Source organism: Argopecten irradians, chromosome 12, assembly GCF_041381155.1.
Source record: "Argopecten irradians isolate NY chromosome 12, Ai_NY, whole genome shotgun sequence".
NCBI lineage: Eukaryota > Metazoa > Mollusca > Bivalvia > Pectinida > Pectinidae > Argopecten > Argopecten irradians.
This window is the reverse complement of record NC_091145.1, coordinates 30,453,137-30,480,929: the sequence shown is the minus strand read 5'-3', so window position 1 is coordinate 30,480,929 and position 27,793 is coordinate 30,453,137. Positions and strand designations below refer to the sequence as shown.

General features: G+C 38.2%; 1 protein-coding gene across 2 annotated transcripts in view; it reads left to right on the top strand.

Moving 5' to 3' along the window:
• Window positions 1-2,564: 2,564 nt before the first annotated feature.
• LOC138336932 (protein Wnt-7b-like) overlaps window positions 2,565-27,793 on the top strand; it is a 76,822-nt gene continuing 51,593 nt past the window's right edge. Inside the window, exon 1 of one of the 2 annotated variants that reach the window (XM_069286562.1) lies at window positions 2,565-3,609. In XM_069286562.1, coding sequence (XP_069142663.1) covers window positions 3,479-3,609 — 131 coding nt within the window. In that variant the 5' untranslated portion in view covers window positions 2,565-3,478. Of the gene's footprint in view, window positions 3,610-20,471; window positions 20,935-27,793 lie in introns of those variants that run through there. The other variant, XM_069286564.1, reaches the window with a different exon arrangement.

The window sequence follows — 27,793 nt, the reverse complement described above, 5'->3', positions numbered from 1 at the left end:
CTGTCTTCAAGGTCCTGATGGGCCAATATAAAGTGTTTATATGTTTAGAACTTATTCAAAATGGCGTATATGAAGGATAGGGATATTCTACACTGACGGAATATTGTATTGTATAAGTCTCGGGTTTGACAGCATAATGTGACCCTTCGGTAAAATTCCTCCTCCTTTATATCCACAAATGAAAATATTATACAATAGTCTTGTAAAGTGAACGTTAGAACTGTACCTGCTGCCCCTATTACATGATCATAAAAGGCGACTTTTGCATAACCAACCGACGAACCAACTAACCATGTTTTCTATTTCCATCCTATTAACTCTCAGTCATTTATGAACAGTCAAGATCTGTAGGTAATTGAAATTGGAATTGAACATATTCTATATTTATCTTCTTCCTCTATCGCCTCCCTTGACACCATCTCTCTTTTGGCCTCTGCCATGTATGTAGGACGTTAGAATTGTGCCTGCTACCGCTATTGCATGATCTTAAAAAGTGAATAATTTTGAAATTTTATTTGCTTTCCGACCTTACCTTCTTCTTCCTAACGTCTTCCTTAACACCGCCTCGCTTTTGGCCGTTGGTTGAGCGCTCGCCCCTGTGAGGAAGGCTCTTGGTTCTGTCCCCTGCCCGAGACACACCATAGTCCTTAAAAAGTGGTAGTTTCTACTCCTGCATAGCGCTCAGAATGACGGATGTGACCGGATGGAGTGTTTTGATTGGTGTCTTCGGTGCCATGCTTCAGTGATATACATGGGAGGCTGGTAAAAGGACGTAAATATTTAAACAAACAAACAAAAGAGCTGAAAATGAATTTTAACAGTAATGCAAAAAATCATTATACATCTACTGTGCAGTGAAAGGAGTACATACGGTCAGGCCAGGTTAGAATCGTACATGCTGCCCCTATTGATCGTAAAAGGCGACTAAATTTACGATATTATATTTTCTCTTCTTCCTAACTGACTTTATGTTTCCTAATGCCTCCCTTGGCACCGCCTCACTTTTGGCCATGAGTTGAGCGTTCGCCTCTGTGAGGAAGGCTCTGGGTTCTGTCCCCTGGCCGAGACACACCAAAGTCTAAAAAAGTGGTAGTTTCTGCTCCTGCGTAGCGCTCAGCAAACAGGGAGTGGGACGATTGGTTCGCCTGTTGTCAGTATAATGTGACCGGGTGGGGGAGTTCCACTATACATGAAGCACAACATGAATATACCGCAGTCTTCCAAAACACGCACCTCGCACTTCACACACGCTACACATTGCATACATTGGAGGCCGTCCTTACATGACCGTGGCTGTTGATATGACGTTATAATAATTAAACAAGCAAACAAGTCAGGCCATGAAGGAGCGGTCTGCAATTTCATTTCCCATTTTTATTTTTAGTTTGCTGTATGATTTCCACAGTGCATAGATTCTATGTTGTAGATAACAATTAAAGAAGCAAACAAGTCAGGCCATGAAGGTGCGGTCTGCAATTTCATTTCACATTTTTACTTTATTTTGCTGTATGATTTCCTCAGTGCATAGATTCTATGTTGTAAATAATGTTTTAAGGCATCATACATGTTTGTCCATAGGAATGATTTTTACAGCTTAATTCATTAAAGCGTAGCTTAAAGTTTTGAATAGATTAATAACATGTCAAAATGTTCGCCCAGTTATGGCTCCTATAACTTTCATTGGATGTAGCTATAATAAACCAATCCAAACCTCTGGCCGAGACACACTGTAGTCTATTAAAGCGCAGAGCATAAAGGGGTGGGACGATTGGTTTATTCGTTGCCGTCCTTAAATAAGCCTGGCTGAGGGTATAGAAGTCCGTTAACAAAAGTATTCTCCGATAGCAAAATGGTGAAAATAACATTTTCGTGTTATAAATTTACAGTCCACCATATCCATAAAAATGGTGTAAGTTAATTATGTAAACTGGCCCTGACACTCCAAGGAGTTGTAATCATGTGACATGATTGGACATCCTACGTTTCGGTAGTGTGATTCAGTGGGGTAACACTACAAATGTCGTCGTTAGGTCGACATAATGCACACTTAGTTATAACATATGCCAAGCATCTTCTTCAAACTGACTAAGGTCTTTGCTGATATGACGTGGAGCTAAGCTAACAAAACTGTGGTTTTGTTTTTAATATATATCCGAGGGTGACAATAAAAAACTTGAAATATTGTCATTTCGTTAAGTACATGTGCACTTCATAAGTATGTGTGCGATCTCAATAACTTGTTTTACCAGAGTTGGACTTAAAACGTACACAGGTAACAGCTATCGTCTGTCAATATATCACACCTTCTCATACACTCGACACTTCACAGGATCAATGGTCAGAAAGACATTATTTTGGATTTTTTTCCCTTAAATAAATCCCTCAATGTTAAGTTTACATTCCTGTGTACTTGTATCTAGCGTGCTAGCCCTACGCAGACGGTTCGTAGATCCGTGCATGTATGTGCACTTGAGATTGTATGTGGGCGGGCCTATTTGTATTGTGTCTCAAGACTCTTGTGTGGATTTGTAAAACACAAAAGGGATCTGCAGCATTTAATTGCCGAGTTCATCTGTATCCTTATCAGACTTGAGCTAGTACGGTTTTAATAACTACCCAAATAGGTTCTGGCCCAGTAGTTGGTATCGGGATGGCTGTTTCTATATGTTGACAGTTTTAAGAGTGACAGAGAACAGGGAAAGATTTGTCACAGCGGACTAGATCAATGAAAGGCTGTGATATACTCAGCATAGTTTCTGAAATAGGCGAGGGAGTTAACATAGACTTTAAAGCGGACTACATCTCGCACGTTTTTCTCCGTTCGCGTAGTCACGGGAGCGTTTGGAAGGAATTTGATTTCATTCAGCATTTTAAATATCGTTTCTGATCCTGACGAACTTATATAAGAATGGGAATTTCAACACATTGCATACTTGTGTAGCGTTCCGCGACCCGAAAAAAAGTTTACAAGTTATATAGCATTGTAAATAGTTTACAACTCCCATGATAATTAGCAATAAGTGAGAGCTGGATAAACGATGGCATTAGTTTACCTGGATGTCTGCCGCGCTACACGTAATAGGATGAATGATATACATCGAAATTTGTAGCGGTACAATTCGGCTATAAATCTGATACCGACAATTAAATTATATTGGAAACTATGTGGCATCAACTGCGCCACCTACCGATAATGTGACGGGAGAGACAACTCCGAGAATTTTATTGAAGGATGAGGACTATAAATTGTCTAGAAGATGCTCCCTTAGCAGTATGGTACCACACAATTCGAGTGTTACTGTTTCGGCGTTAAATGACGAAGAGGATGCAAATTTGTCAATTAAGTTATCTTTACGTGAGGAAATGATGGCATAGCGTTAGCACACGGTATAAGAAACGGAGGACGGATAATTCATCCAGAATTCTTTAACTTAACGAGATTCCCAACGACGGTGGTGGAAAATTGTCTGGGAGCCCTATGTCCCGGTGGCAGGCCGGTTGGGTCCCAGGGAAAAGTATACAGAATATGAGGCTGGGTGGAAAATGCATGACATCGTGGATCTTGTGGATACTACTAGTATTATATTTACCAACAATTCATCAATCTGTGTGAGTACTACTTTTATTTTTCTGACTTGTGTGTATTTGCGTGTATGTCTCAATATGTCGTTGTGTTTACAAATGTTAATCTTCATATGCTGCAAACCCAACTTCCGCGGCCGATTAAAAATATCGTCTTGTAAATGTTCTCATTATAACGTGACCGGATGGGGTGTGTTGGTTAGTGTCTTCGGCTGCATGCTTCAATGATATAGCACTATAAAAAGGGTAAGAGTTCCACTACACAAGAAAACACATTAAGAGTATACCGCAGTCTCCCAAAACACGCAATTCACCGCATACATGGAAGGCCCCGTCCGCTGTCCTTACATGCCCTGGCTGTTAACTTTAAACTGACAACGGACAAAACGTTTACACTAGCGCTCAGAAAACAGGGAGTAAGGTGATTGGTTCGCCCGGTTGTCAGTATAATGTGAACGGGTGAGGTGTGTTGCTTTGTGTCTTCGGTGGTATGCTTCAGTGATATAGCATTATAAAACGGGGACGAGTTCCACTATACAAGAAGACACAACATGAATATAATGAAGTCTTCCAAAAAACGCACCACGCACTTCATACAAATTCACGCCGTATGCATAGAAGGTCGTCCTTACATGACCCTGGTTGTTCATAGGACGTTAATTAATCAACCAAAGCATACACAATCAACTACCAATTGACCAGATATCAATTACGTGAAATGGCGGGATTCAAGGTCATATTGATTGATAGAATAATAGGACGTTAATTAATCAAACAAACAAACAAACAAAGATAGGATAATCTATGGATATCCCGGGATGGATCCTTGTTTCGAAAAAGCAATTATCATAACACAACATTCATTCTGTGAAAAATAAAGACATTTATCAGTTAATTAATAAAAAGCCCATACGACACCGAGTCAAAAAGTTTTATGAACGTTCCCTAGTAGAGCAAAATGAAACAACGGCAGATAATTCTGTCAAGTTGACGTCTTAGACTTTTTAAAGTAGTGAAACTAACACAGCGATTCCATTTTGTACATGAACACCACATGAGTTTGATTTGTTGAATAACCCCACATGCCGTTTATTATCAAACGCTCTCTATTAGTGATACAAAAACATACTAAACATGTGGTTTCGTTTAGTGCCAAACATATATTGTGGATAATTTCAATCGACAGAATAAAATTATTTGGCATTGCACCAGATCTGTCACACAATAAAATGATATAAGATATATAAATGTTTTTAATGATTTTAATTGATACAATTGGGTGTAAAATTCTTACTGTATACTTTAAAGGGTATTAAAACTAAAATAAGGATTGTTGAGGGTGTCGTTAATTATATTTAATTATATTAAGTTTTATTACGTAACAATCCATAGGGGTTGATCCAAACACTATATTTTCTGTTAATCTCCGTTTTGTTTCTAATTTGGTAACTTTAAAGATGCTCCAACGCCGACAGAACAAAAACGATTATCATCAATGGTGTTTATTCGTGTATGTATATGTCTTATCACCACAAACAATAATATAAAATAATTCATGTTGCTTTTAGTGCATGCGCAATCAGTAGCTAATTCCATATAGAATACAATGTCCCGGATTTTTTTCGGCACGCATTTCATTATTTTTGATATTTCTATCTTGAAGCAAAAACAAGCTCAAACTTTTCAATGGTGGTAATGATGTAAAGTAAGTAATCTTTGTAACGGCAGTAAAATACAAATTTGTCTGCTCATGTTTTTGATAGAGAAAAATTAGCGTTTGTCAGTGGTGGAACTTATTAAATCTTCAAAACTTCACTTCAAACTCTAGGGCACGCTTTCGCTGCAATACTAGCTAACATTCAGAATCATTTCTTTGTGAAAGTCTTGAGATGCCAGTGGTCCTTCCATACCAATCAGTTTGAAGAACATTATCTTCAGATAATTCATTTTTGATCATTATGAAACCTATACGCATTGGGATAATTATATCAATTAAAATGGATTGTTATTTTTCTGAAAAAGGTAAATTAAATGTAAGAATAAAAACAATTCAATTTTGAAAAATATGGTTGACATGAAGCATAATCTTAGAAAGATACTTTGAAGTTACTGTTCATCGAGCGTTTAGCAAAGTATGTAATTCATTTAATTTGCTCCTGTTCATTCATTATCTTATAATTGCCAACTGAATGTAGTCCAATGATTATATTTACATTTGATAAAAAAATAATGAAACCATGAGAGATTTTTGTCGTCTGTTATGAATAACAAAAACATTATCGTCAAGGACCGAACATTTATTTCACCAGCAAATCTTCCGTGATCACTGGAACGACAATTATGACGTCACTGTGCGATTGACATAGAAAATAGCAGATGTCATACACTGAACAACGCGACCTTAGTTTGGTAAGGTTGCAAAGTGGGGTCACAGAAAAAATATTAATATGAAAAGTTATTTTAACATATTTACTCGTTAAGATACTTTTAAGTGGTATTTACAATACAATTATTCAATAAAACACAATTAAATAAAAGAGCAGACATATATTATTTGTAAGGGTATTCAAAGCCATTTTTAGGTGTATATCGAATTTACTTGATTCTTTTTCGATGATAATAAAGTCTGCATAAAAAAGTGTAGATTTTGAGAATTATAGTAAACGAATAATACAGATTTAGATATTTTTACTATGTACATTTTCAAAATGTTAAAATTTAGTTTCAAAAGATACAGGTGAAGAAACAACATTTTTGTGACTCTGCATGGTGAATCATTAAAACAACAAAACGGTTCGGTTTGTTAGGAGAGTAAGTAAGCCGCTGTTTCGAATTTTTCATAAGAAACGTTAACAGGCCATATTCATTCATTCTCGGCCCAGTTGCATCAATATTCTATATACAATTTTTTAACTTTAGATTTTTCACGAATCATTTACGGAAGTTCCTTAAGAATTCCGGTGCTTTTCTTTTGAGAAATTGAAGTTCCTAAAACTGGCGCCTGGTTATTAATAATTATCGATAGGCATTGCATCAAAAGGATCAGTTATAGTTTTATGGGGACAAACGAGTCAATAAATATACAATATACAACCATTACTGCAATTTTGACGAGTGAAAGTTTTTTTGTTTTATTTGTTTCCTCAAGTGACATATTCTAATCGCCTTTTGTCCATCCTAAAGTGTAAAATTGACTTAAATTCAAAAATCTTTTCCACTCGTAGATGTGGTAGTATCAAGTAGTACTCTTCATAGATTGAAAGGTTCCAATGCCCTCAACAGAAAATGTGAATTTCATGGAACTGGGATCTCATATTTTCCCTTGGGGAGGGGGTCATATTTACTATAGTTTATATAAGGATAATACATTTATGAGTATTATTTGCTCATTTTTCATAAGAAATGAGTTAAACTTGGTTGGAATTATTAGCCTGAGATAGTCTTTAACATCACATCCATATAGGTCCCTGTCTGACTCCCAGTGGCTAGAGGGGCGAGGCCAAATGGCTAAAATTAAAAAATTAAAAATTAAAATCTTTTCAATTCAAAGGTATGATGGAACCAAATACTCTTCATATATTAAAAGGTCTCAATGCCTCAAGGAAATGTAACAGATGTAATGGAATCAAGTACTCTTCAAAGTTTAAAAGGTCAAATTGATATAATCACTGACTGGTTTCAAGAGCCTGATGGGAATTTAGATAGTGTTTATATTTCTTTGTTTCATTCTTTAATCGAACTCAGGTGACTGTTAAGGCCCATTGGCCTCTTAATTTTCTTTCTTTTTTGTTTTTACAAAAACGAAGCCAAAATTTATTAAGGCGAATGGACGAATTAGCTCAGAAACGAAACGACGTGAGTATACAATTGCAGACAGAATGTTTACATCATAACTTAACTCCATAAATTATCTTTAAATGAGCTTCAACTGTTCCGATAATGAAAGTAAAATATTAAAAATGCATACATTAATTAACAGACATAAGCAAAACAAAATATGCATAATGGAAAATCGTAATTAGAATATCTTGAATTTGCTGTATTCCTTTCTGTATGTGATGCTATAATTAATCTAGTACATGTAACGCTTGCAATTCACAGTTTGGTCTAGGTTTGGTTTATTAGATCAACTTCCTATTACCAGCCAGAGTCATTTAAGGACGGCCTCTCATGTGTGCGGTGTCTGAATGTATGTATGTTTGGGAGGCTGAGGTATATTAATGTTATGTCTCCTTGCCTGTAATAGTGGAACTATTGTTCTGCCGAAGGCACTGAACAAGCACACATACTGACAACGGATAAAGCAGGCGGGCAACAGCTCCACTAATCACAGATTTTCAACACGAACCTGCTGCAGTCTCCCAAAACCTCTCACACACACATATCAAACACGCATGTAAGACGTTCCCTCTATGCCACCACTTTATACGTATCACTGTATCTTCAACGTTTATTCCCTCATTCTACAATGAATCCTGTGTCCTATGTTACCTCTCTGTTTACTTGTCATTTGTTGTTCGTTCCTTTTATGTCGCCTCTTTTTCCTCTAACACTGTTTCCACTCCTATTTATCCCCTGTATCCCAAACATTTATGATTTCGATTCATAACATGATTTACTCATAATTATTCAATTAATGTACCCCTTCTCTGTTTTTCATTCCTGTAACTCGACATCGTATTCTGTTCTCTTTATTTTGTTGTTCCTCCAACATCGATTGCGTCCTTTGCGTATCGTTACCATGTAAAATCCATTTTCCCTGATTATAAGTACAAAGTATAAACAGATGTCCATAATTAAAGGGATAAACATCTAGCTAAACCTCTCCGAAATATTGCGGTTTTAAATCAAAATAAATGCCAAATTGATGAAATTTCGGTTAATGGATTGGTAGTGTGGCCTATATAGAAAATGTAATATTAAATGTTTATTAGTTATTTCTATAAACATATAGTTTGCACGTGCGGAACATGATTGAAAGAGTTTTTTTCGATTACATTTTCTGTTGTAATAAACTCGAGGTATCTTCAAGTGCCCGTGATTTATAGGAAATAGAAGCGTTTCGATCCTTTCTATCGTTGGCATTGCCGAAAACAGTTCGTATACAGTTTAATTTCACTTATAATCCGAGCATATTTCTTGATAAATAGTCATCATTTTATTTGTAGTTAACACCGAATAGTAAACAGCCATGTTCATTTATGTCAGTTGTTAGAATGGAAGTTCGTGTTTTAAGTGGTATCAATTGGCAAATTGGCAAATCTGTCATCTCACTGCCCATCACGGCATTCCAAAAATCCCACTTATGTGCTAAATATAGTTTTTCATCAGATATCTTTTTAGACAGCAAAATGCAATAACTTACTATATTATAAAATAAGTGTGACAGATCATTTTCGATGAGTATATAAGATAGGTCAAGAACCACTCATCAAAGAATGTAAAGAGCATATATGTTTTCTATTGGTAGCTGGTAGTGTGAGATGATAGGATGTTCACAAATGTACTTATAAGAATATATAAAAATACGTCACGTTTGTTCGTCCGAGCTCCAAGTTGCCAATATTTAAGTTAAGATAACGATACAGCGACATCTGTGTTGGTCCCTGTGGTACAGTAAAGTAACTAACACAGTCTCCCTCAACACTTACATTTCACTCCACACATGCTATATACCGCATACATTAATCAAACAAAACGTGTATGAGGATGTTTTCCCTTTAAAATGCGTTATATATCACGACTTGGTTGGTTGAATAATGTCGGCGGAATGCTTCAGTGAGTAGCACCATCAAAAGGCTTTGGTTTCGTTTATTATATTTACTTCCTATATTAACAACTGGCAAGAGTTCCACTGTTACAAGGAGGCAAAACATGAATATGCCACAGCCTCCCAAAACATAGACATTAAAACTGCAAGAAAACGCATTGCGAGTGGTCGTCCTTAAATGACCCTAGATGTTGATGTTATGTTAAACTTTAAAAACAAAAGCAAATGAAATGTTATTTGAAATATGACTAATGTCCAACTAACAGATAGACATGTAATTTGTCTCCCGTGTATAAAATATTTGATGCATGATACCTGGCTTTATTTTGGGCCTGATATATGGTTAAGTTTTAACATTTGTACAAATATCCCGTTTTGCCAAAACGTTGGTTGGGGTTATATCGGCTCTTTAGTATCTATCTTTGAGCCGACAATTGGATGTTTATCTTTGGCTTGGTAGTTGTCCTTAGTCGGCAGTAGAGTAAAGTGAAAATCGGATATCTGTGAGTTTTAGCAGTAGACTTAATAGAATTTGTCTTCGAGACGGTATTAAGGCTCAATGACATGTCCCTAGTCGGTAGTAGGGTCAAGCGACAATCGGATATCTGTCTGTGTGCTAGCAGCGGGGTTAAGTGATAGTCGGATATCTGACAGGTCTATACGTGGGAGTTCCCATAGACGAGTAGGAATTCATCAGTGCCCTATTTGATCAAGATCACCTCTTTGACACAGTAAACACATCTATCTTAAATTTTACGACTTAAACATGAAGCTATACCTTCAAAATACACAGGTGTTCTTCATAAATAAATTGCTGTGTCTGTCGAGAAGTATATATTTATTCACTATTACATCCATTCCGTGTTCCTATGTTTAATCATGTATGCATGCTAAGATAATTGTATCTTGTCCTCAATGGTAAACGACAATGGATTTCGTTTCGGTTTTATTTACACAACTTGGCAAGCAAACGTTAGAGGAAAAATTACAAGCAAAATATCGGTGTCGCACAAATAGAAACCATCTTCAAACGAACCCTTATTGAAGAAATGCATTTAAAACGGTGCCACACAGTTAAAAGGACGTTTCTTAAAGTGTAATAAATGGGCGTAAATTCATGTAAATGTTTCTTTTCTTGTGTTGTAGTCTTATTTATTTTGTAGGCAAGTTTGAGATAGACTGTTGTATAGACCGGTCTCTGATGACTTCAAGTGGTTCCTTGTACAATGCTTTCACGTCTGTACGCGAAGCCCCGTGTGTAAACGTTAGCCCGACCTTCCGTAACATTTCCATGCAATACATGCCGTCATCATAGAGACCAAGCGCCAGTGTGAGAGGGATCAGTCAGTACTTTCTTTACATAGAGCTTATTTTCTTGTGTAAATTCATAAATGACAAATTGCTAGGATTCCCGCAGAAAACGCGTCGAAGGTCACGGCCTTGGTGGTTTGTTTCTTGAATCAAGCACGTGCATACTTTATTCCGGTAGCGATTCGATCGGTCCCGTCACGCCCCCTATAAATCGACTGGTAAGATGAGCGAGGGACGTTGAAGGTTTATGCGTCTTAATAAACCCCGGCGAGATTAAATAATATAAAGCACCCGGATGTTTACGGAGTTCATCCCGATTCGGTCGACACCGAGTCGTAAATTCGGAGGGTTAGTTACAACGCGTACAAATATTATACGCTCGACTTTCCATCAGATTGTCTTCATTCTGATTGTAATGTTGGCGAAGACGAGATTTCGTTGGCCAAATAAATAACGCGGATTCGTTACTGAAGTCAGCGATTTCCAGCTCTTATCATAAAGTATAATAATGATCATAAAATTCGGGTCAATTAATTGTTTGCTCGCCGATCATTGATTACAGAAATGTTTGTCTATTATCAAAAGGGATATAAAGTAAAAATTAAAAAAAAATCATATATTTCCTGTGTGATATATTCATTTTATTCACTAACAGTCTCTCACTGTGATTGTAACTTTGTAACATTTTGAAGACATTGACATAGCGGATGCTTATATTTTCAATCAGAAGAAGGCCACCTCTGATTTTACCCCTGTATAATTTTAACATTTCATTACATGTAACCCTTTAATTTAACGTATGTTTGGATCAATTTTATAAAATTTATTTCTAATTTGATCATATATTTTGGTGACTAGCTGCGACTAGGCTATTTCCGAGGTACCCAGACCGGGCTTTTGCACGTCCGGACCCTCATGGTCACGTGCCGCAGGAGGTGACAGTGTATTGGGGAATAGGCGGGTAGCCCAGGTGGTAACCACACTACATTATTCCAATGTCGACCCTGGGCAGTAAATTAAAGACGGAGCGACGGTGATGGTACCCGACATCCGATACAGTACCGGGGTGGTAGAGCTATAATTAGCGATTTAGTGGGTTCGCGTTCTCCTGTTTAGGCATATAGATGAGATATGCAGCGCTATTATAGCTGTTTTACTTTGTTTACGGACGTTTGGCAAAGCAAAATACCACAGATGCCCGGGGTAGATTGTTAGACCCCCGTAGTTCGAGGATATCAGGGGGAGTTATTGAGTTTGTCGGCTCTGTAATATGATCGTTTATTTATGGCGAGAATTTGTCATTTAGACACACTATCAATTAGTTACAAAATGTAGAAATAACTTACCTCACATTGGTATGAGGGACTCTACCGAGATAAGGCGCAATGTGGAGATTTGGGTAACACGATAGAAGAATGATTATAATGTACATGTACTCGTACGCCAAAGAAACAGTCGACGGAGATGTCGATAGAACTGCATACCATTAGGTTCATAATTAAATCAACCACAACTCTTAGTCCATCGTAATATTCTTCATATGTCTTCATAAATTGATATATGAACAAATATTTTTGCGGATTTGTTTAAGTAATTCCCCTGTAATAACGAATCAGATTTATCCTGCAACTGTCCCACATACTGACCGATAACTACTGCCGGATAAACTTGTGCTTAATCCGTCAATACGATATGCTTTATCCGTCAATACGATCACGTGAATTTGTTCCATATCTGACGGAACTTTTTCTAAATTGACCCAGAACTTGAACCTTCCTGTGAATGAAACGTCATTCATCCCGCTAAAACGTGACGTCACATTCACCGAAATGACGTAATTTTTACGATATCGAAAATCTCGTATGGCGCTGTCGTCCTTTTCTTGGCTCATGACAAAGGTATGCATGGTTAAGTAATTCTTTATTGGGTATTTATTTTTATTTGAGTATTTTCATTTCCTTTCAGTGATATATATCACACCGAATAGAATCACGGTTACTGTTTGTGAATGCGCTTATTTATTTCCCACGGCAGTAAAAAGGAGTACACTCTCATTCGGTTAAGGGAATGAATCTTTACCTCCGCATCAAAGAAGCGTCTCGCTTCGAGCGACACAAAGTAAGGAACTGTCAATTTGTTTTCGTTTTGAATGCCATAATGGTTGCAGGATAAACAGAATACACGGTTAGTATCTTACAATACAAGTTTTATTTTGGTGCTTGACACGGAAAGCCGAGATAACTCGGCAAAGCCTCGTCATCTCGGCTTTCCTAAGTCTCGCACCAAAATACACCTTGTATTGTACAATACTAACCGTGTATTCTCTATATCCATGTGTGCATGTAATTAGTAATAACGTTCAGTATCTAATCTTTCACTGTAATTAAAACAAGATTTTATTTGTATTTGTTTGCTTAAAATTATTACCGCCTTGAAGTATATCTCAAATTCTAAATATATCTCTCTCCAAGTAATAATGTTATCCCCTATATAAAATCACATAAATTAGATGAAAATTTCGATAACAACCTCCGCGTTTATGTATGCGATGCAAATATTAAATCCATCCATTGTTGTTTCATATTGGGCCAAACCTTTAGAGGAAATTGATATCAATTTCAAAGATACATTTATTATAACAAACAAAATGACTTTAATTGATGGTGTAAGATGTTTTCAAAAGGACATTTCCGGCCACACTTGGCGACCAGCGACCAATCCCCTCAAACGGAAGTTTGCAATGTACATGTAAACATTATGTAACACACTGTTCAATAACATTCATTCGCAATATTTTTGGTATCAGTCTTGCATTTATGGAGATCGTACCTTACTTAATAATTTTATTATAAACAAATACTGTATATCTGAACAGTATTGTCTTATCTGTTTTTCTAATTCTGTATTTTGTGAATCCCCATTAGCAGATACCATATGCTTATCTGCTTAGCATATAAGTAGACGTGTGTCCTCTTCATCACTCCTCCTCATCAGTGCCTAATTATAAGGGCGCCTAACCTCGGGATTTTATTATTGCCTTGATTCTAAATGACTTGCTTTTTCACAAAGTAACGCATGTTACCTTGAGTCTAAGCATCTTCTCTGTACAGGAGGTTGGGTTATGTAATAAAGTCTGTTGGACAACTGGTTTGTTTGCTGTTAGGAATTTTCGATTTGGTTTGTTGGATCACGTGTAACACCCTATGAACAGCCAGGGTAATTGAAGAACGACCTCCTATGTGTGCAATATGTTGTGATGTGCGCATGTCTGCATACTTTGGGAGGATGTGGTATGTTCGTGTTGTGTCTCCTTGTGATAGTGGAAATCTAGCTCTTTCGTTAATTTTACCTCACTGGAGCATGTCGCTGAAGTCAGCGAATTAGCACACTTCACCCGGTCACATTATCGACACAGCAAACAAACAGGTCGTTCAAGTCCGTGTTTTATAGGTGTATTATATAGTATGTCCCCACAACGGGACAGAACCCAGAGCATTCCTCTCAGGGAAAAGCGCTCAACTCGAGATTTGTCAGGCAGTATGCTCCAGCGAGATAGCACTTTAAAATAAACGAGTTTTTACTATTACAGACATACTGCAGCCTCCAAAACAAATAATCAATACGCACAAAAAAGTTGATATTCCATTTGATGATATTTGTTCTGTTTATGCTTTTTATGCTAATTGAGCAAAATCAACATGTCATAAACATTTTGGCAAAGATATAATTTTGACTGATTACCAAAAATCAAAATAATAACGGAAAATGTTTAATTTGGACCCTTATTAACGGGGTAAATGTGTTTTCTGTCATTTATTTATCATCTGTTAGAGCTATCTGTTCATTTGCGTTTATAATTTATTATTTCTTCTTTAGATATAGAAGAACTATAAGCTGTCAGAATTAATCGAATAGTTCTATATGTATATCTATATGTGGCAGTGCCGGAAGCTAGTTAGAAAATAGCAGCAACTGATGTGATTTATATGCGAGTCATTAACTGTGTGTTAATTCTGATACATTGTCCCATCCTATTTCAACATTAAACCGATTTTACGTACCTAACCGGGCACCGCGCCTTATTTACCTGTGCACTAGTAATGCACTGGCTTCTGTATTAATGAGGGCATTTTGTCCCGGAAATATTTGAGGAATTTAAATGCCTACCTTTAGTATTCAAGGGGAAAGAGGTGATCTCTAGAGGAGCGTGCTTCTTGTCTCGCGGATTACCACGTACATTTTTAACACGTGCTGGGTACAAAACTATAGGTAATCTATTTCTCACCTTCTTGTGTAATCAATTTCTACCTGCTCCTCGTGTAGCGGGTTTTGATTGACGTGTGGAATTTGCATTCAAACGGGATACATTTATATAACCGTTTGAAAAAGACATTTCAATAACTGTCCTGAATTAATAGATTGCTACTTCAATAAATAGTGTTCGACAAGCGGACACTTACAATATGGTGATAAGGCTGTGACCGAACTGCTGGGTACTGAACGCTATTTTATTTGATTGTATGTCCTCATGTCAGCAATTCATACCTTGTATTTTGTGACGAATGCAAGTGTTTTAATACAAGGTAGTTTCATCGGGGCCAAAAATATCTTGTGTGTTGCATTTTGTTGTCTGTAATTGATATCTCTGTTTACCTGTTGTCAAACTCACAAACGTTGTTTTTGTTTTCGCATACAAGACATTTTTTTGTTTACAGAAGAAAAATCCTCCTTTTGGCATATTGAACTCCACGGGAAAATGTATATATCAGGAAATCTATGATTTTTGATATTTCAGGTGTATTGTGTAGGGTCATTTGTGGTATCCTTCAGATATTTAATACTGAAAAGGTCGTAGTCCAGCTAATGCAAGAGACGTACCGCCAATATACCATTTATGACTGCTGATTGGATGATAAGCCGAATCAAACACCCAATAGTAACAATAAGTTACAAAATTAATGATATACAAATGTAGTTATGGGTGTCTACCTCGACAAACCCCTGTCTTTTCATATGTACCATGACTCAATATGTCTATTTCACATCACATACACCAATTCAAAAAAATAGTTGATATTACTTGTGTATAAGTTTATTTCAAAATATGAACGTTTAACATGACATATATCGCAGTATATCGTTAACGGGATATCATTGAGTATGTCTATCTTGGCATTGCCATGATCAGCTCACAGTTAGATTTAGAACAAGCCAGGTAGGAACGCCGTCTGGTGTCAAATCCATTGTCAACAATATGTAATACTATCCAAATAGGATGACAATGTACCCAACTTTGACGAGGGTCAGTTTTTCTCCTCCACGTGGCGATTATCCCCTAATACGGCTATTTGGACTATTTAAACCCCAATTTTACCGCTTTTATTAAACCCGACTCTGATAAGACACAGATAACGACGTTTTTACGGAATTATTGGATTAGTAGGAATGGAAAACAATAAACAATCTAACGGGACGACGTTTCATCTCGGGAAAATAGTGTGATTAGAATATTGTCTCTGTAATCACTACCAGATAAGATCTGCCAGAGTTGGTCTAAATACAAATAACATGGTCCCCATTCAAAATTATTTTCCATTGACGTTTTGAATGCTAGTTGATTAATACATCCAAACGTGTAGAATCGCACCTGAAATTAATATATGGGTACAACTGATTTGCACGTTGTTTATATAATGATACCAGGTATGGTGTACTTCAATGGGATAGTACTATAAAAAGATAATTATATAATCTTTCCTCTATGACAATGAGACACAACGCGAATATACCACAGCCTCCCAAAACACAGACATTAACACGCCACAACACATTACACGCCGTCCTTAAATGACACTGGCTGTTATAGGAGGCTAAGAATAATAAACCAAAAGATTACCGTGGTTTGTAAATTTTGTCTGATAGCATATTCACACCTGATGTCTCGTTAGAAGACCATTCTTTGTATGTGATATGTTGCGTTTGGGTGTTCTAGAAGACTTCAGAATCTTGTCCGTTTTATGCTAATATCTTACGAAATCATTGTGCCAAAAAAGAGCAGCGCACCCCTTTACTAACAACGAACGAAACATTCGCCTATTCTCTTAATACATATCAAAATCAGGAGCTGAAACTAACACTTTTTAGACAGCATTGTTAATGAATCTAATTGGTTATGGGATATTAACAATGGTCGACATGTTTTCATCGAAGGAATGTAAACCATTGAAGCCAATGTGAATGATGTTTGAAACAAAATTGGAATATAAAATATTTAACCTTAATTAAACACTATTTGCATGGTTTCAAACAAAAACGATTTCTAAAATAAACATAATATCTACCTATTAGTAATTTTTACATTTTTTTTGTTTGTTTGATTAATTAACGTCCTATTAACAGCTATGGTCATGTAAGGACGGCCTCCCGTGTATGCGGTGTGTTGCGTGTATGTTGTGCGAGGTGCGTGTTTTGGGAGACTGCGGTATATTCATGTTGTGTCTTCTTGTATAGTGGAACTGTTGCCCTTTTTATAGTGCTATATCACTGAAGCATGCCGCCGAAGACCCCAAGCACACACCCCACCGGTCACATTATACTGACAACGGGCGAACCAGTCGTCCCACTCCCTGTATGCTGAACGCTAAGCAGGAGCAGAAACTACCACTTTTATAGACTTTGGTGTGTCTCGGCCAGGGGACAGAACCCAGAGCCTTCCTCACAGGGGCGAACGCTCAACTCAAGGCCAAAAGTGAGGCGGTGCCAAGGGAGGCATTAGGAAAGATAAAGTCATTTGGGAAGAAGAGAAAAGATAAGATCCTAAATTTAGTCGCCTTTTACGATCATGCAATAGGGGCAGCAGGTACAATTCTAACGCCCTACCTGCAGGGCCAATAATTTTTACATGTTTTCGAAATTTCGTTAAAGAATTATCCAACGACACATCAGGAGACCCAAAGCATTACATCTCAAATAAATTTCTTTGCCTTCCTGTGCAGACACCTCACATACCGAGGAGTACACATACGTAGGTCTGGGATGACAAATGTGGGATCAATGATTAACAACTCGCTGAGTTGTCAGCCTACCCGGTCAACCCCGAGCAATACCAACAATGTGAGACTCCGAACACCTGTGGGACATGTATAGGACAGTTTATCTATAATATAGATGATACTGTTAAAGTGAGTTTGTATTGTCAAGTAGGTTTTATTTAATGGGGTATTTTTTTTCAACAACTGGCTTACGTTTATAGCAATTAATGAGATATTTTTCAACATCTGATTTGCGTTTACAACAATTAATTGATATTGTATTAATATATATGTGGCTGTTAAGGTGCAAGTGCGTTTTATTTATTGGGGATATCTTTTCAACAAATGGTTTGCATTTTTAACTATTCATTGATAATAAATTTATAAAGATGATACTGTGAAACTGAGTTTGTATTGTCAAGTAGGTTTTATTGAATTGGATTTCGTTTACAGCAGTTGATGGATGAATATTATTTTTAAATCCAGATGAAAGATTACCATGTTAATTTACGTACTGAACATTTTGAATCATTAGAAAATCAATAAAGACGCCATTCCATGAGTTAATTTAATGATAGATACAAACTCATTCTAACTTTAATGTCTGTTTAGAGTATATGCTGCAACGCTTTTGAGGTTAAAATATGGTTTACTAACCACGAAATGCTATGTTAAGTTGTCTTTGGAGCACGCAGTATTGTTTAGTCATATGTACTAATGACTAGTTTATATTGTACGTCATTATGATGTGTTAGGAAGTGATGCATTTTCTTAACAAAATGATGATGAAGCGACCAATCCTTGTCCCCGAGGATAAGACAGGACCTCGTGGAATGTGTAATTATCCAAACACTATACGGAAGTATCATTTCTGACACAACATGTAAAGTTGTTCGCACTACTCTAAAAAGTAAACAATAACAGTATATCGAATTTCTTTCGAAAATGAATATGTAGGGGATACAAAACAAATAGGCCCAGGATAAATGAGTTAAATAATTAACCATTTATATAAAAGGATTGTATGTATTTCTGATAATGTAAACTTCTAGACTCAATAAATACCAATAGCTACACATGTAATCACTACAATGTTGGTCTCTTTTTATATGTACACTATGATAAAATAGTTAATTAGTAATCGATTTTAAAGTCATGCATTGACAAAGCGCTTTTATTGATATCATATTTTTTTTAAATTGCTTGCATATAAAATATGTAATTTAAAAACGGAAACAAAAAGATACGCATGCGTGGCAACAAAAAGAAATACAATAATGTATTTGGTTACATTTAGTTGGTCTTATTGATTGGCCTATATTTATATAAAAAAAGTTATATTAATCAATTACTACGCCCACGGATATGTATTTATAGCGGTGACAAATGTTATAGAGAACTCTTGTTTATGAAGGATAAATATAACTGTTTTGTAAATTTTGTATTGTAAATTTATCCGATATGGAGTTTGATGACGTAAAACTGTTGTGTAACGTCACTTTTGTATGGATTTTAAGGATTTTTAAACACAATATTGAATTCATTTCGTAGTCATCTTATTTAATTCTTTTTTTTTAATATTTAGTCATATCGATGTGTTTTTAATGTTAACAATATATTGCAACGTGTGCATTCTTGTTGGCCATATATAATTAAAAAGGGCCGCGATGTCTTAGTGGTTAAGATATCCCGACATGAAGATTAACACATCTAAGTTGTGAGTTCAGATCCCATGCGGGGCAGTTGCTAGGTATTGACAGCTGTTCGATGATTTTTCTCCGGATACTCATGTTTGTCTTCACCATAAACCTGACACGTCCTTAACTAACTAGAGCTGCTAACATTAAAACAAACAAATTGAATTAAAATAATCCAGACTTCGCTGCTGAATGCAATGAGAATTGGAAGTCCTTGTAATTATACAGTTTCATGTCCGAATTAGAATTAAAACCATGGTGCTTAAATATAAAATGTGTGTACTATAACTGTGCTGTTGTTCGACCTTTCGAATGGTTATGTGTAAGTGAATGTCTCTTTGCGATATGACGTAGCTGCGATGTTTCAGAGTTAGACTGTGATGTCTCGGCCTGGTCTATATCTCAAAAGGATCACGAGAGATACTATACGTCGCCTACTACAATAATGAAGTCAAGGTAATAAGAGAGGATTTGGCCATTAATTGATATGTTATTTGGATTTAAAAAACAGGTTGGGTAATATAGAAAAAAACCAATACCAATCATTGAATAAGGTTTTCTGAATACACAAACAGTGTTTATTGAATGAGGACACAAAATTTATACTTGTGCAAAAATAGATCTCTTTCCTCTCGTACCACTGGCTATGCTGACTGCACATTTTCTTGTTGCACCGAAATTGCACTTTGTTCAGATAGTTTTAAATGTTCACATGCTGATTTTACATTGCAAATCAGTCTTTCTGTCAAAGGTTCTTGTTTACCCAGTTTATAAATGTGCAGAAATGAATAAGATATAGAAATAACCTGTTTGAACACTTGACATTTTGCATGATATTATTTTTTTATTTTCTAATTAAACCTTATTGCAGCCCTGAATATACTATTAGCGTAAACACGCGAGGAGGATAAATAAATACCGGATACGTCTACACGGCTAACATTCTGAAATTACTTTTATGGTAATTCTTACCCTTTATAAACAAATCCTAATTAAATCAATTCATTGATGCACAGTCTCTGTATGTCTTGTCGAGTGCTCTCCCCTTTTATATGTTTTTCACATCCAGAAAAAGTTTTCGTTGCGAGTAGACAAGCTTTGCCGGGGACCTTAACACATGTTCTAGTATTAAGCAATTACATCTATTTGTTATATACAGACATACCGTACACGAGGCGATAAAACGGACAATGTGTACGAGGGACATTTGTTGTATATCAATACGTTCAACTAAATTGCAACAAGATCTGAAGCCTGAGCGTACGGGCGAGAGGCACAGCCCTGGTGATAGACAGTCTAATGTATAACTATTCGCCACATGGCCACGGACAAAAAGCACAGTTGGAAAGCGAGGATAAACATTTCAAGATGCGAATGTATTTAATGATTAGTTTTACTGTTTCATTCTTATAAAAGAAAAAATGGCTAGCGAGAGTCGCGTGTGAAAAAGGCCTGTAGGATTTTGACGGCGATCACGACCAAACCTAATGAGTTGTTTTCGACCAACCAAGTACCTACGGTCGGCCCATATTGCCGTTATTCTGTGAGTATGGCGTCAATAGCTTGTATCATAGCCTTTCGTTTATTTAAACAAGATCTATATTTTTTCTTACCTTTACATAGCAATCTTAGGTATACGTAACCATAAGCGTATAAAAGAAAGAAGAATTTGCAAGGTTATGAATAGGAAAAACCCGTGTGTCATTTGATATACTATCTTGTTGAATAGGCAGATCATTAAAGATCCAGGGGTTCTAAAGATTCGTTGATATTAATATAATGAACTGTTTTATCTGATAAATTCACCCCGATTTACTGATAAGCAGCTGTAGGTCTAGGTATACAAAACCTTCATGTAACAGATAACCGATACTAGTCACAGGGACAAGTCACAGAGACTTAGACTCATTTTTTCAGTATTGTATTGTAGTATATATATATTAACTCTCGACATCAAGATTGCATATCCCCGTGATTAATGTCGTTTGAAATTATTACATGTAAAGGAACACCCGAAGTTAAAATGTAAACAATGATGTATAGAATATCATCGAAACGATGACACTGAAAGTGCTATCAGCAATACGAATGGGCAAGATTGTGGCAACATTATTAAGTGATATCAAAGTTGAATAGTCATTGTGAACATTTTTTATTCATCTACTCAACTTTCACATTTAGCAACCAAAACTTAATTTTATTTAATCGGAGGTCTTGATGTAGTAAGACAACGATATTCACTCCAGTACAACATTTCCCATTGTGATTTTATCTTTGTTCACGTGAGTCTAAATACGTGAATGAACATCTTTATTTCCTCCACCATGTGAAGATTGATAATTTGTAAAACTCAAAGACAAAAGAATAAAAAATCATTAAATTGACGTGCAGTTGTCAGTGTTAGTGTAGGTGAGGTGTGTGGTTGTCAGTGTTAGTGTAGGTGAGGTGTGTGGTTGTCAGTGTTAGTGTAGGTGAGGTGTGTGGTTGTCAGTGTTAGTGTAGGTGAGGTGTGTGGTTGTCAGTGTTAGTGTAGGTGAGGTGTGTGGTTGTCAGTGTTATTGTAGATGAGGTGTGTGGTTGTTAGTGTTAGTGTAGGTGAGGTGTGTGGTTGTCAGTGTCAGTGTAGGTTAGGTGTGTGGTTGTCAGTGTTAGTGTAGGTGAGGTGTGTGGTTGTCAGTGTTAGTGTAGGTGAGGTGTGTGGTTGTCAGTGTTAGTGTAGGTGAGGTGTGTGGTTGTCAGTGTTAGTGTTACCTACACTAACACTGACAACCACACACCTCACCTACACTAACACTGACAATCACACACCTCACCTACAATAACACTGACAACCACACACCTCACCTACAATAACACTGACAACTGCACGTCAATTTAATGATTTTCTATTCTGTTGTCTTTGAGTTTTACAAATTATCAATCTTCACATGGTGGAGGAAATAAAGATGTTCATTCACCTACACTGACAACCAAACATCTCATCTACACTAACACTGACAACCACACACCTCACCTACACTGACAACCACACACCTCATCTACACTAACACTGACAACCACACACCTCACCTACACTAACACTGACAACCACACACCTCACCTACACTAACACTAACAACCACACACCTCACCTACACTAACACTGACAACCACACATCTCTCCTACACTAACATTGACAACCACACACCTCACCTACTTTAACACTGACAACTACATAACTCACCTATACTAAAACTGACAACCACACACCTCACCTACACTAACACTGACAACCACAAACCTCACCTATAATAACACTGACAACCACACACCTCACCTACACTAACACTGACGATCACAACACTTCACCTACACAAACACTGACAACCACACACCTCACCTACACTCACAATGACAACCACACACCTCACCTACACTAACACTGACAACCACACACCTCACCTACACTAACACTGACAACCACACACCTCACCTACACTAACACTGACAACCACACACCTCACCTACACTAACACTGACAACCACACACCTCACCTACACTAACACTGACAACCACACACCTCACCTACACTAACACTGACAACCACACACCTCACCTACACTAACACTGACAATCACACACCTCACCTACACTAACACTGACAACCACACACCTCACCTACACTAACACTGACAACCACACACCTCACCTACACTAACACTGACAACCACACACCTCACCTACAATAACACTGACAACCACACACCTCACCTACACTAACACTGACAACCACACACCTCACCTACACTAACACTGACAACCACACACCTCACCTACACTAACACTGACAACCACACACCTCACCTACACTAACCACACACCTCACTACAACCACACACCTCCTACCTAACACTGACAACCACACACCTCACCTACACACTGACAACCACACACCTCACCTACACTAAACACTGACAACACACACTCACCTACACTAACACTGACAACACACACTCACCTACACTAAAACTGACAACCACACACTCACCTACACTAACACTGACAACCACACACCTCACCTACACACTGACAACCACACACCTCACCTACACTAACACTGACAACCACACACCTCACCTACACTAACACTGACAACCACACACCTCACCTACACTAACACTGAACAACCACACACCTCACCTACACTAACACTGACAACACACACACTCCCTACACTAACATGACAACACACACCTACCTACACTAAACACTGACAACTACACAACACCACCTACCTACACTAACACTGACAACCACACACCTCACCTACACTAACACTGACAACCACACACCTCACCTACATAACACTGACAACCACACACCTCACCTACACTAACACTGACAACCACACACCTCACCTACACTAACACTGACAACCACACACCTCACCTACAATAACACTGACAACCACACACCTCACCTACACTAACACTGACAACCACACACCTCACCTACACTAACACTGACAACCACACACCTCACCTACACTAACACTGACAACAACACACCTCACCTACACTAACACTGACAACACACCTCACCTACACTAACACTGACAACCACACACCTCACCTACAATAACACTGACAACCACACACCTCACCTACACTAACACTGACAACCACACACCTCACCTACACTGACAACCACACACCTCACCTACACAAACACTGACAACCACACACCTCACCTACACTACAACACACACCTTACCTACTCTAACACTGACAACCACACACCTCACCTACACTGACAATCACACACCTCACCTACGCAAACACTGACAACCACACACCTCACCTACACTAACACTGACAACAACACACGTCACCTACACTAAAACTGACAACAACACACGTCACCTACACTAATACTGACAACCACGCACCTCACCTACACTGACAACCACACACCTCATCTACAGTAACACTGACAACCACACACCTCACCTACACTAACACTGACAACCACACACCTCACCTACACTAACACTAACAACCACACACCTCACCTACACTAACACTGACAACCACACATCTCTCCTACACTAACATTGACAACACACACCTCACCTACTTTAACACTGACAACTACATAACTCACCTATACTAAAACTGACAACCACACACCTCACCTACACTAACACTGACAACCACAAACCTCACCTACACTAACACTGACAACCACACACCTCACCTACACTAACACTGACAACCACACACCTCACCTACACAAACACTGACAACCACACACCTCACCTACACTAACACTGACAACCACACACCTCACACTACACTAACACTGACAACCACACACCTCACCTACACTAACACTGACAACCACACACCTCACCTACACTAACACTGACAACCACACACCTCACCTACACTAACACTGACAACCACACACCTCACCTACACTAACACTGACAACCACACACCTCACCTACACTAACACTGACAACCACACTCCTCACCTACACTAACACTGACAACCACACACACTCACCTACACTAACACTGACAACCACACACTACACACTACACAACACACTACACTACACTGACAACCACACCACCTACACTACACTACACACCTCACCTACACTAACACTGACAACCACACACCTCACCTACACTAACACTGACAACCACACACCTCACCTACACTAACACTGACAACACACACACTCACCTACACTAACACTGACAACCACACACACCTCACCTACACTAACACTGACAACCACACACACTCACCTACACTACACTGACAACCACACACCTCACCTACACTAACACTGACAACCACACACCTCACCTACACACTGACAACCACACACCTCACCTACACTAACACTGACACCACACACCTCACCTACACTGACAACCACACACTGACAACCACACCTACACCTACACTGACAACCACACACCTCACCTACACTAACACTGACAACCACACACTCACCTACACTAAAACTGACAACACACACTCACCTACACTAACACTGACAACCACACACCTCACTACACTAACACTGACAACACACACACACTCACCTAACACTGACAACCACCACCTCACCTACACTAACACTGACAACCACACACTCACCTACACTAACACTGACAACCACACACCTCACCTACACTAACACTGACAACCACACACCTCACCTACACCTAACACTGACAACCACACACCTCACCTACACTAACACGACAACACACACCTCACCTACCTACACTGACAACCACACACCTCACCTACACTAACACTGACAACCACACACCTCACTACACTACACTGACAACCACACACCTCACCTACACCACACACCACACACACCTACACTACTCAACTCACTACACACCACACACCACTCACCTACACTAACACTGACAACCACACACCTCACCTACACTAACACTGACAACCACCACACCTCACCACACTAACACTGACAACCACACACCTCACCTACACTAACACTGACACACCCACACTCACCTACACTAACACTGACAACACCACACACTCACCTACACTAACACTACAACCACACACACACTAACACAACCTACACTGACAACCACACACCTCACCTACTAACACTGACAACCACACACCTCACCTACACTAACACTACAACCACACACTCATCACACTACTAACATGATAACCACCACACTACCTACCTGACATACACACACCTCACTAATAACACTGACAACCACACATATAATATAGGTGAGGTGTGTGGTTGTCATTGTGAGTGAAGGTGAGATGTGTGGTTGTCAGTGTTAGTGTAGGTGAGGTGTGTGGTTGTCAGTGTTAGTGTAGGTGAGGTGTGTGGTTGTCAGTGTTAGTGTAGGTGAGGTGTGTGGTTGTCAGTGTTAGTGTAGGTGAGGTGTGTGGTTGTCAGTGTTAGTGTAGGCGAGGTGTGTGGTTGTCATTGTTAGTGTAGGTGAGGTGTGTGGTTGTCAGTGTTAGTGTAGGTGAGGTGTGTGGTTGTCATGTTTAGTGTAGGTGAGGTGTGTGGTTGTCAGTGTTAGTGTAGGTGAGGTGTGTGGTTGTCAGTGTTAGTGTAGGTGAGGTGTGTGGTTGTCGGTGTTAGTGTAGGTGAGGTGTGTGGTTGTCGGTGTTAGTGTAGGTGAGGTGTGTGATTGTCAGTGTTAGTGTAGGTGAGGTGTGTGGTTGGCAGTGTTAGTGTAGGTGATGTTTGTGGTTGTCAGTGTTAGTGTAGGTGAAGTGTGTGGTTGTCAATCAGACGGTGCTAAATAGATTTAAACTTATTTTGATAATAAATATTCTGATGGAAATGGTCATATTTCTAGCATACATATTGTTTCTGACTCCTCGAGACAGGAAGGGCACGTCCAGGTGTGTGTTTTTGTAGAAGTTAGATATTTAAATCGCTACAACTCTTAAAGTACTGGATATATTTAATTTTATGTTGGTTAGAAACTTTCTTCAATGTTGACTCCGATCCTTCTGAGACAGAATGCGATAAGACTAAATGGGTTTGATTGTTTCGTTTGTTAAAATAATGTCCAATCAACAAACAGACTCCGGTAAGGACGGTCTCCCATGCAGGCGGTTTGTTGCGTGCATGAAGAACGGGAATGTGTTTTTGGACACTGCGGTATATTCGTGTTGCGTCTATTTGTATAGTGGAACACTTGCCGTTTTATTATACAGTTAAAGTATGGGGTTGAGGGATATAGCAAGTTTCTGGAGACTTGTCTATTTCCCGAGGCGGAGCCGAGGGAAAAAGGCAAATTCGAGAGAAACCGGAAACTTGTTATATCACTCAATCCCATACTAACTATTTTAATATACCGATACATACAAAAGCTCTCAGACGCTATATTCCTGTCGCGTACAGCAATTGTCATTAGAGATTGACAGAATTTTACATTGTAATCGATCTACGTAATCTTATCTTCAAACATTCAAATTATTCCGAGATAACAATTGTGATTCCATGTCCGTTTTTTCTATTCAAACCGCAAGTTAAAATATGATTCCGCTCTGATTTCTCAATATTTCAACATTTATACCACTAGGCATAATACTAAATTTATATACAAGTATTGTTGAAATTCCGAGACGTTAACCACTTACAGGTAGCCTAACTATATTAATAACAACTGTACGTACATGTACATATAAAAAAAAGTATTGTCCTCTGAACCCATTGCATTTTTCACAAGCCTCTCACTTACAAGATAAACATGACGACGTGTTCGGTAACAGTTTCCGTTTGATACTAACGTCGTCTGGGTACGTCAACGGAGATGGCGTGATCGGAAACTAGCTCCGCCCAATTGTTACGTCACCTAGCAACTGATGGCG